The sequence below is a fragment of the Anneissia japonica genome, unplaced genomic scaffold (assembly GCF_011630105.1).
Source record: "Anneissia japonica isolate Jap-2015-1 unplaced genomic scaffold, ASM1163010v1 scaffold277_len1293397_cov203, whole genome shotgun sequence".
NCBI classification, from domain to species: Eukaryota; Metazoa; Echinodermata; class Crinoidea; order Comatulida; family Comatulidae; genus Anneissia; species Anneissia japonica.
In genome coordinates, this window is record NW_022719460.1 from 851,823 (window position 1) to 864,699 (window position 12,877).

At 32.7% G+C, this 12,877-nt stretch overlaps 1 protein-coding gene across 1 annotated transcript in view; it reads right to left on the reverse strand.

Moving 5' to 3' along the window:
* Positions 1-12,877, reverse strand: part of LOC117110936 (nuclear receptor coactivator 3-like) — a 41,998-nt gene continuing 29,121 nt past the window's right edge. Inside the window, exons 3-8 of the mRNA XM_033253786.1 lie at positions 12,009-12,181; positions 8,701-8,795; positions 7,868-7,957; positions 4,452-4,533; positions 3,518-3,712; positions 1-263 (exon numbers count right to left, since the gene is read on the reverse strand). Of these exons, the coding sequence (XP_033109677.1) occupies positions 1-263; positions 3,518-3,712; positions 4,452-4,533; positions 7,868-7,957; positions 8,701-8,795; positions 12,009-12,181 (898 nt within the window). The remainder of the gene's footprint in view (positions 264-3,517; positions 3,713-4,451; positions 4,534-7,867; positions 7,958-8,700; positions 8,796-12,008; positions 12,182-12,877) is intronic.

Genomic DNA, 12,877 nt, shown 5'->3' on the forward strand with positions numbered 1-12,877 from the left:
TCAGAATATGAAGTATCTTATCGTACCTTCATCAAAATGATTACGAACCAGTTCCCTATCTTGCGCAAAACACAAATCAAAATAGTTTTGGCCAACAAGTTGCTCTCTGTTGTAATGCGGAGGCTGAAGACTATCCACATCAGCTCGTAAGATCTTCCCATTAAAGTCGTGGTTTGTACTAAAAACCTCGTTACTTGGCCTTGTGTTATTCATTTCTTCAATAGTAAGCCTTCTTGCAATACAAAATAAATGTGACGGTTGATCTGCTGGGAGAGAAAAACAAAAGAAACATTTGAGTATGATTTGGCACACTGAGACTTTGTATAAATGCCCTTATAAGTCTATGTTTGGATTGGATTGGACTGTAGAAGGAAACATATATGATGGTTTTATACTAATACTATACTGTCATATAATTATGTGTGCTGGGTAAAATGATCAGTAATATGCTATTTCTGCAACACAGTATGATAGCGTACTGAAATATTCCGAAATATAGTTTTTTAATTGTGTCAACTTAGGTCTTAGGTCTAATTTCAATGATGCCCAGGCAGAAGATATGTATTAAAATTCATAAAAGAATAATGCACGACCAACTTAAAAAAAAAAAAAGACAGCAAAAACATGGAATCAAGCAGGGACAAGGAACTATTTTCTACGTATTCAAATAATCACTAAAAGTGATTAATCAACTAAATAGTGATTAATCAACTAAAAATAATTACTAAAAGTGAATAATCAACATTTAATAACATTAACATATTAGGATTTAAAATGATAATACATAGTCCGGATTTTGCATTGCTACACATGCTTATACCTTCCTCTTTGGAAAAGATTTGAAATCAAGTGTTTTCATATTAGCCACACTACTCCTCACTTCCATCTTCCAAATTTATGTTTGATTAGAAATGCTTTCATTTGATTTAATGCATTTATATCATTGAAGTTTCTGAGTTGGGAGATTGGTGAAAGTAGAGACATACTACCAGTCATAACACCTGTATTTTTCATACTGTGTATAATGGAAGAAATTGAATGAATTAAGAGACAATTTACACCATGCATCTGCAAAACATTTCCTTCGGATACAATTGCTTCAATGACGTAAGCTACCATTGTTATGTTTGCTTCAAATAATTAACGATAATAATAATAAAGCTGTATTTATATAAGCACATAGAGATGAATGTTATATGCGCTATACAATTGCAAAGCCATTGACGACTGATCATAAGCACAATATGCATTACCTTAAAAAAATAAACAAATGTTACATAAGGAAAGTTTCTATGAACACTTTAACCTATTTTAAATGTTAGTCCCCATTTGTCATGTAGATAAACAATTTAAATGTTATTATTTTAACATTCAAAATGGTCAATGGTGATAAAAAATCTCCCATGTAAAGGCTTGTAAGATCTATCAAATTCAAATTGAATATATAAACCAAAGTACATACTAAAACTTGAAATATTTATAAAAATACAATAAATAAATATCAATAAACATTTAAAATAACTACAAATCATTTGGCAGAAAATCCTGTTATTAGTGTCTCTGTTGAAATAAAAATGAAAATATAATAATCCATTCTGTACAATAAAGTTATTGCATAAATACACCTGTGTATTAAAATAAAAATGAAAAAAAGTACAACAGTGACTGACAATATTGCTTGTGAACTGAGTGTGTACTTTATAACCATCATGTTCTTGGTATTGTTATATCTACTGTGGCAGGTGTTTTCAGTTGAAGTAGAATCTCTCTTTGTGTTCTTTTCATCATATCTGTGCTATTACTGCCAATGCAATCTATTTTCAACATCCACATAATTATCATGTCATTTACTCACTGTTGATTATGATGGCGACGGTAATGATCATCACATTCTACCGTCATGTGATTGTGACCAACCAATGGCAGGCTCAGCAGCCTAGTAGAGTATTGATTGATATTTTTTCATATTGTTTTTGAACATTGGTCATAATAGACCTTACCAGAGTGTCAATCAAACTGAACAACTGACCAATCAGAAGAGAGCCAAGAACACACGCTTGTCTCTCTACACGCGTGTTGTGGGACCTTAGCAACGATATCCAAGGGGCGGGGCTTAGCGGAAAGGTCCATTAGCACTCGCTACCATCATCAACTTTTTTTTAAATCGGTTAGTAGAGCTTTTGCTTTAATGACAACAAAGTCTCCCTCGTGTACTGTAGCTTCTAATTGGTTTTAATTTGTTCTGTCTAAAGGCCTGTTTATATTGCAATGATAACGATATAAAGCTAAAAAGCAATAGAAATTAGAGAAGTTATTACAATAAGTAATTTCATAAATCAATTCAAATGACGTCATAATCATTGAAAAACGATAAAATCGTAGTAGCAACGATTTGATCATTTTTCTCCATGATTATGATGTCATTCGAATTGATTTCTCAAAAATATTTTGTTATCGTATACACAATAAATCGTTATCGAATCATCCAAGTGTAAAAACTTCTCTTATTTCTTTCATTTTCCATATGAACAATTGCTTTTTACCTTTTTATCGCTCCAAGTATAAACAGGCCTTTATAATATTTATTTAGTCTTATTAGCTGTGGTTAAACTTGATGTGTTGTTAGCTACTTCTAATTCCTAGACGCACTTAGAAAATTAAAGATGTCTTATTGACATGACAGACTGCTACTCTTCAGGTGGAAGAACACAGTATGCCCAAAAGCTAGTCTCAATGAAACTAGTTCTTAAAGTACTAAAATCCTCCGAGAAGTTAAGATTCAAAGATGTGGGCCTAAAGATTAAAATTGCCATGGATATATAAAGTGATGTGTGTACAGAATTACAGGAGTACACCGCCTTACAGTTGTAAAGATTTACAGTAAAAAGTGCTTGGATACAAGTATTAAGATTTACAGTTATAAAGATTTAGTAGATATAAAGGAGGACACGCATAAGAGGTATTAGCAGTAAATTTTGTGGTTAATGCGAGGCACACGGATATGCTTAATTCTAAGCTTACAAGGGTCTGTCTGAATGGGTGTAAATATAACATAATAATTTATTATCCTAATGCATTCCTACAACTAGGTGAGATGACGAGAAAACATTTTAAGTGTGGCCCAGTAACTTTCTAGCCATTACTTAAGTTGCTGATTTTTGTGCATTGTACTGTGCCATTTATGTTTTTTAACTTGTTATTTTTTATACTCTAAAATGTAATTATATCGTAATTTTATTTATTATATTGGTTGGCAGAGTTTGTTTGGATGGGTACAACTTCAGACGAAAATTTAAAGATTTACAGGTGCATTGATTTACAGTGTATTATTTACAGGTGTAGAAATTTACAGTTGTCGATATATATATATATTTGTACTAATTTATAGGTGTACAGATTTATAGGTATAAAGATTTACAGGTGTATATGAAAAAAATGTTTACCGTAGTATGCATTATTCTTACAGGTGTAATGATTTACAGATGTTCATTCTATTACGAATAAAGTTTAAATGCACCTGTGTTTGATGAGCCTGTATCCTCGTTCTTCAACGAGGTCCTGACCATTGCCGAACACTTCATCGTAATAAACCTGGCATCATGTATGTCTGCGTCGTCAGCTAATTTGGTTTTCATTCGTAGCTCAAACGTTGAATGGTTTCTCTTGTTCCTTGACATGGGATCCACCATCCATGAGCTGTTGTTTGCTGCAGCTGATAAAAAATAAAATTATCAAGATTTATAATAGATCTGGGAACAAATTGCTGACAATAGTAACTATGACAATGATTACTTGAAAAATGTTGAGGGTATTTGTGGTTGCGATGTTGATTACGACGCTGATGTGACAATGACGACAATGATGGTGGTGATAGACAACGATGGTTATAATGATAATGGTAATGACGCTGATGAGAAGATGACAATGATAAAAGAAATGATGATTATTATGAAATATGACACCGCACAGTGATTAGCATCTTGATGATTATGATAACAATGACAACATAAGTAATGGTGACATTAATGATGATTAGGCAAAGAAAGTTTGTCACCCAAGCCCAACTGACCCAAAACCTTTATAATCTACAATTAGCTGTTTTTAAAACTAAAATATTCTTTTCCTAAAATATTTATATCATGTAGTAAATGGATAATTTCATCGTTCAATCAAGTTTCAGCCCAGTAGTTACAATTTTAATTGCCAAAAAGCATACAGTCAGAGACAGTGAGTCAAACCATAAAATTAGGCCTATAGTGAAAAACATAACAATTCCTGTCCAAATGATGATTTTAATGATCATGATGTGGATGATACTGGTGATAATAATAAAGATAATAATGTTAATTTAAGAATATTACAAAGGAAAATAATACCATGGTGAAAAGAACAGCTATAATAACAAATTTTGCAATGGTACAATCTTCTTTAAAAGGGAGGAAGATACTTACTGAGTGGATGGAGACAATTTCTAAACACTTGGTGATCAGATTGCGCAATCAAATTAAAAACAGTCGTTCCCATTAAGTCATCCTATGAAAATACAAAAACAATAACATTTTTGATATATTATATTTAAAAAAATCCTATTAAGTATTTTAAAAACACAGATTTTACAATGCACTCATGAGAGCTTTTGATTGGGTAATGAAAATGTGACCCTAGGACACATGCACTGAACTGTGTCCATTTACCATTTCGGTTCAACCAGGTCCAAGATTTTAGAAAACAAGAATTTAATGTATACATACTACATACGCAGATGACTCTGTCAATGGCACCAAGTCATATGTCTTACCATCGTCTCCTATTAAAATATCTATTATTATGATTCCTATACATACTAAGCACAAATAATCAAATAATGAAATGTGGGGTAGGGTAATGATGATCATAAATCCAAATGAAAAGAATGTTAATTAGTCATATTTATATTCACATTATCAACAATAATTAGGTTACACAATGCATTCAAATGCATCTTAAGCTTCTACATATTATTATTATTATTATTGAATTGTTTCTTTTATTCCTTCTACAAGAACATTATTATGATGGTCTAACTATGAGTAAATGTTCTTCTATAGCTGTTTCTGTGAAGAATGAACACATTTATATATTCATAAAATGTTTCCATTAGTTCTAATAAAATAAGATGTTGTTGACCTAAATATGATGATCTAAATTTCTCTCAATCTTTTCCTTTATCTTGTTTCTGCCACTCAATGCTAAATGAATATCAGTAATTCACAATATGGTCTTGGATAATCGGTCAAACATATTTCATGTACTTCATTCTAATATTTAATTATATTTCTCCACTTTTAAAAACAAATATTGTTAATACTTTATTTTATATTTATTTCATTACTTTATTTACATCATCATCATCATCATCATTAATTGTGCTTGGATAGCGCATAAAAAGCAGATCACTAAAAAGGCAATTCAAATTCAAAAAGAAAAATATGAAAAAAAGAAGAAAACTAATCAAAATGTTATTTACTCCATTTTAAATATCAAGTAAACTTGCCAATTACAGGAAAGAAAGTATGTAAGTCACCTAATGAGGCTTAGAAAGAGAAGTTGTTTTACCATATGGTGCCCCATTTGATTTGAACCTAAAACAGTTAAATTTGAAGACAGGCACCTTAGCTTCATTCCATTATGTTATTTACCTATGAAAGAGTAACTTTTATATATCTAGTGTTAATTGTGAAAGTGATATCATTCTTCACTTCTGTCATCTGTCTTTTGATTGATCATTAACACAACATTCTACAAATTGTTACCCAAGGCTCAGTACCGTGAGAATGGTTTCACTGCAGTCTATCTTGACCTTACACACACATTTAATAATCAAGTTATTTCATTTTACTTATGTTTAACATTGTTTTTTGCTGACATATTGTTTCTTATATTTTGATTGTGCTACATTTATTTTGTATTTTAAACTTATGTTTTTTTGAGATTTACATGGACTTTATATCAGTACATTTAATTTAAGTGAAATAAACATTTACTATTTATGCTTTCTTTCAATATAACTTGGCACCATTTCTATAAAAGAAAAAAAAACTTTTTTTTGGAATAATGATTCCCTTATTCCCATATTATATTAAACAAATATATATAACAAAGCTATATCATTTTTCTTCTACAGTTACTCATACCTTTGATTGATATAAATTCCCTTAAAAAGTATTGACATTGTATTTGCTTCTCCAATACATTCAATTATTCTCCTATATTTTCCCACGCATTTCCATTAACATTCAAATATGCATTACACACATCTATCAGAATATACGGGTTTCCATATGGCAAAATACAGCTTATATTATATGCCATTATCCTAATTCTATACTGCAGAAGATACTCTCATCACAGAGAGAGTACAATTAACATATCGCCAAACCCAATGCCAATTATAGGTACCTTGTATTATTTCATATCTACAGCACCACGTTCAGTATAGCAAACTGCAGAAATTTCTAGTGAAATTAAATTACTGAAACCCAGGGGAAATGTAGCAGTAAGCAAGGAGAGGATTAGCTCTCGTAAACTTCACCACAGCAAGTGGAAGTGAACAATGGTCGTTTGGTATCTGATGCGTTAACTAATATTTTGTGGAACATCCCCAATCATTTTAATTAAATTTTTCAATCATTTTTTTTTATAATAATCATATTATATTGACTGTATGAATTATTTTCCTACATCAGGTCATCACTATATTATAATGGAAAATTTATAGTATCGATATTAAGTAAAAAAATCACTGATGATTAAAAAATAAAATATGTAAAAATGATCATTTTAAAGTTTCTATTACTGTAATGCTTAAGCCTAATGACTGAGAAGTACATGTATGAATAGTGCAACATTATGGTTTAACGATTTAAGACAATTTAAGAGTTTATCTCTTTCATATCATATATATATATATACATATATACATATATATATATATAATTATATATATAAATATAGTATACATATATATATATATATATATCTCCTTTGACATCGTGGAATTCTACCCATCCATCACAAAAAAATTGTTAACAGATGCGATCCAGTACACCAGCATCTCCGAACACGAAGCAAATGTCATCATGCACTCCCGAAAATCAATATTGTTTGGTAACGATTCAACATGGACCAAGAAAAACTCAGTAAGTTAGAGCATCCGATTAAAACATTTCATTACCAATTAACATCGCGTAAACTATATTTTTGCACATAGACCTTTAAATTGGCTGAAATTTAACAATCAACTACCAGACACATCCATCTGTTATTTTTTTACAGGATCTTTGAAAGCTCGGGACCTACTTGAATAATCCTCTATGCTCATCTTTATGGGGCGGATGCGGGATTTGGCGGTAGGGATGCGTGCAAGGGTGCAGATCTGTTTTGAAAGGTGATGGACATTTCGTGGAAATAGTACCTGTAGGTAGCTGGAAATGACACTTTTATATAGTAAAATTTATCATCACATCACCATTATATAGTCAAAAGTATCACCTCAGGGTGCCCGGAAATTACACTCTCATGTACCTTAAAAATCTTACCAATAATTCATATCAACAATACAATACATCAATTATTTTTCTTCATAAAATTTTTAGGGGTGCAATCGCACTCTTTGCACCACCCCCCCCCCCTGCATCCGCCCCAGATATATATTTATATAATATGAAGATAAATATTTTGTAAATAGCTCTATAGTGCAGCTTTTGTGTTATGTACTTTTATTAAGGTTGTGTATCTTATGACTATCTCTATCTCGTCCAGCTTCAAATTCAGAAAGTTAATTAAATTCATTGGTGTAAGTTCTCTGGTATTCTTATTATAATCTTACCTGAGTTGAAGTCAAGTATGACGAGACGTTCTCTGTAATAAAGTCAATCTTGCCGTGGCAATTTACCACAAAAAGAAACCCGTCAAGTGCCTGCAGATTGAAATATTCCACAAAATAAAATTATTTAATGTGCCATGTAGAATTTATGATGTAATACCAATAACTCATCTTATAGTCATATAGTATCAACTGAATTTTATAGAGTTAAATTAATTATAACTTTCTAAAGATTGGTTGCATTTATTCTTTTTTAGTAACTGTTGTATAATAAATAACGCTTAATGAAACGCCAACCATAGTATAAACCACATGATTTGGTTGATTTATATGGCTTGATCTTCTACGTGGGCCTGCGCAACCACGGGAGCAGTTTGGCGCAGCGGTTCTGCTTCTCAACTTTGAGGTCGGGGGTTCAATCCCTCACTGTACATTTCGTTTGAGTCCTTAGACAAGGCACTTTACTATGGTTGTCTCTCGCCACCTAGGGTACCTGGTACGTTCGAACACAAAAATGTGCTGATTACAGCTGCAACATTATGGAATTTTCCCCAGCAACTTGAGTATGTGTTCTATATGTGCTGGATCCAATGGCAGTAGGTAATAATGTAAAGCGCATATAGTGTACCCTATAAGTCGACCATTATTATTATTATTTTTTTATTTTTTTAATGCCTTTGCTAAATATTTCTATTTGAGTATTTATTGTTTTATATATTTGTCCAACAGCCAGTGTCTTGCCGCTTAAAGGAAAGAATAAACTATGCTTATACCAACAAAGTTTTCTACTGCAACTTAGAATATAGAGTTGACATTACCCCAAAAAGATAACGTACCTCCAGTAACACCGGACCAAGCTTATCCTTAGCAATCACACCCGGATTGCTTGATGATACATGGTCGTGCTGGATTCCTACTGAAGGATCTGAAGCTAAACAAACAAAATAAAAACATAAAGTATTATTAATATTTCAATTATTGGTTTAAGACTAAAATTTTTATCATAAAACAATGCATCTTCAAATTTATGAGCAAAAAATGTAAAAGTACTATAAACAGCCACAAATAAACCCAGAGCTTTCTGACAAAACTAGATGTGATACACTGTAAGAAATTGAATATTATCAAATTTATCATCAAAAAATAATCATGAGAAGCACATATACTATAGGTACTACAAATATTGAGAATTACGAACATTTTTCAAATTTTTAAATATTTATTATAGCGATTCGTTCATTGCTGTGGACTAATAATCAACATGACAAATACAACACAATCCAACAGCTTATGTTGTTAACCAAGTGATAATATGATCCTTAGGAACTACTCTCTTAAAACATACTTTAGCTCTAGTTTGAGCTAAAACTTCATTTTTATAGAAAAATTTCATTTTACTATATTATTAGTTATATAGCAACAAGATAAATGTGGACATGTGACTTAGGAAAAAAAGCACATTGTCTATGAAAAGAAAGGCACTATAATATAATAAAACAATTACGAGATAACCTGATCTAAATACAAGGTCTGGAACATTCTCTCCTATACAACATTATACTAACTTTATCTAGGCTCTGGAACATTCTGTATCTACAACCTGACCTATGCCTCTCTCTGTAGCCTCTGAAACATTTTCTCCTCTACAATCTGATCTAATTTTATCTACTGTAGCCTACACCTCTACAACATGATCCAATTTTATATTTGCTGGAACATTCTTTCTACAAACTGATCTAACTTCTAGGCCTTTAGAACATTCTTTCCTTTATAGCCCAATATAACTTTTATACAGCCTAACATTTGTCTACTGGACCATTCTATTGTTATATTATACAAATACATACATAGTAATAATAATAAAAACTCATCTCAGCATTACAATGGCCTGTTACTAAAAACACAGATGGACCATCCACTTGTGATGTCACGACAATTCTACAGTAGTTGAGAGCAGAAGCTTCTACGTTAAAAATTGATCAACACACAATCACAGACAATGTGAACACCCACCCACACACAAGTGAGTTTAGAGACACCTAGTGGATAAAACATGAATATAAAATTAGGCTGTTGTGCAAGCCATTAGTAACTACCATTCCCAAATCTACTGCTCAGAAACCAGAAAAAAAAAAAAAAATTAGTAATTTTGAAAATAATACCTATGTGTTAGTAATCTATTTACTTCATGAACAAACTGTATCTACTCAAGCCACATCATCCAATTACTATGAAAATGAGGCAGTACCGTGTATATTTTAACACGGCTCTTTGAAATATTATTAATGGAAACACCTTTTTTCTTCTATTCTTAATCCACGAGGAAATAGTGCGCATTACCTGTGAAGGGTACAGCTGTGATGCTGACCAATGATAAACAGTCAACTGACACGGTGTATTCCCAACCGTTACGCACAGGATCCAGTAATGCTATTACCCTTTGCAGCTTATGGGCCAGCTTCCTGATTAAGCTCAGGCTGACTCATAAGGGTGGATTTATGAGGTGATGTTGATGACGGTCACAGGGCTAACCTGGGTGGGAGAGTTGTGTGATTGGTACATCTCCCGCTCATCATAAACCTAGGCCCATGGATTATCATGCCTGGATGTGTGCATTATGGGTCAAAAAGTGGAAGGCTTGTAACTATAAATGGAACTGATTATACTAGATAGGCTAAGCTTTTCAAGCCCGTCACTCAATGCCATAGCAATGCTATACCTACTGTACTACCCAACTAATAATTTTAATAAGATATTATGTTTTCAAGGCCATTTTATGTCACAGTGTCATTACAGTGACACTTGGTACATCCTCTGTGACATTTGCTTTGGCTAACAGTGCTTGACAGTTGGCCATGAAGCTTGACATGACAATTGTGCTATGATTATTTAAGGCAGCTAGCCTATACCAGTTAAGCCCAGTAAGGCATCAATTGGACTTCTGCCAAAGTCTTTTATAAAAATATTTCAACATAATACATGTATCAAACAAGTATATTTTGACATTTCAGTGTCAAATCCATTTAAGAATACATTACAGTGCATTCAACACCCCATACAAACCATGTAGTAGAGTGTAATAGGAAAATGAAGTACTGCACCATTGATAATGGTTATATACTGACCTAACATTCTGTGGCGTACTAAGGGGATGTGAGGGGGAAGACACCCCCAAAAAATATTTGTCTCTCCGCCTCCAAAAATCATGTGCAACTAGTTAAAATTTACCTCAAATCATCGTATTTTGCGAGCTAGTGCCCACTCACTTACCATCAATCCCCCACTTCACCTTTTGCTCCCCATCAGCCCCAGAATCCTAGATACGCTACTGTTAAAAACTTTTTATGTTTTAACAGTATTTTAAGTAGGAGGCACAAAATGTAGGGTTATTTCTAGTGATAAATTTTAAATTTTGACTATCGAAACAGAGGCAGAAAAACTTGCCCTGTTCCTCGCTATATAATTCCACCACTGTACCTTGCAATAAACTAATCAGACTATTTAAAGGAGACCATTTCATAATTGAATATATTTGGAGGAATCAAAATAAAATAATGCAATATTTCTCCAGCTGCAGTACAAAGTCTCCTTACAGTCTATGTTGACTATTACCAGTTAGACTCTCTTGTATAATACAAGCGCCACTACTCCTCACATCGACAGAAGTGCTACAATTAGTCAGTGAGTTTCTCTGTTTTTTTTGTGTGGAGGTGATGATGAAATGTTCCCCCTACAATAAGGAAGAAAATGACTTGAGACCTAGCATGTTCTTTTATAACAGTATTACCAGCTCTTTACATAAAATGAGAGAGTACAGAAGTAGGTATGGTACAAGGACAATAGAATGCCTGCAAGGCATTTTATTCGCTGACACTGACTTCCATCTTTTCTTTACAGATCTAGAAATAAATTACATTATTTGTTTTTCCTTAAAAGAGACCGGTGGCATGATTTATCCAACAAAGAAACCAACAAAAAAACATATCTCAACTAATCTATCAGTATATAATTAGGTCTATTCTCCGAAGCTGCTGATGACGTAGTAGTTTTTTGAAGACAGTATTCCATGAGTAAAGGAGGTATTGTTTAAGGGGGGGGGGGGGTGGAATTGGATAAAATCAAGCTACAGAATGCATTATAATACCTTGCTGCTGCTTTTGTTGCTTGATCCCCTTCACAACTTCTTCAACTTTTGCACGTTCCTCGGGTTTAACGTTCCACGAATCAAGGTTTGTGTTACTAGAAGAAATCAAATCCGCCAGTTCTTCAATGTACGCACTCTCTTGCTCTCGCCGTCGCTTATTCCCTGCTGGTCTGCTGCAAGATAAAAACGACATCATAGCTTTTTAAAGATATAAGAACAGCACACATTTATGTTGTTAATGCCAATTCAAAATTGTACTAATGCATATTACCAATTCAGATGAACTTTCATACAAACTATTTACAGGAGAACACCCAGCTTTTTTAAGTCTACAAGTACACATTTTGGACAACTTTTAGAAGCGTCTCATTTCTTTGCCTGCCTCCATGTTTTGCATTGCCTTTTTATTTCATCCCATCATTTTTCTTGATGTTCTACTTCTAACTTGCTGCTCATGCAAGTAACATACATTTTCATTTAATTTTGCTGTAGATGTCAACCAATGATTACTAATGCAATTATTAAATTTATTTCAATTTGCTTTTCTTCAAAAAATCAGCAAATTCCCTATCATAACTATTATTTCTTTCTACCATCATTCTCAACATAATCACTACCCTCATCATTAACATAAATGCTACCACAATGGCTTCACCATAATCCTCATCACCATTTACCATCAATATTTTCAACAATCATCACCAATACAGCCACCATCATCATGTTACCACCACCACCATTAGCACCTTCTTCATCCCCATTATTACCATTATTTCTTCCTACTATGATTTTTGTCATCACCATTATCATTACCACATTGCCCTCATCACCATTACAACTATCAGCATTGCTATCACTATCTTTTTCAA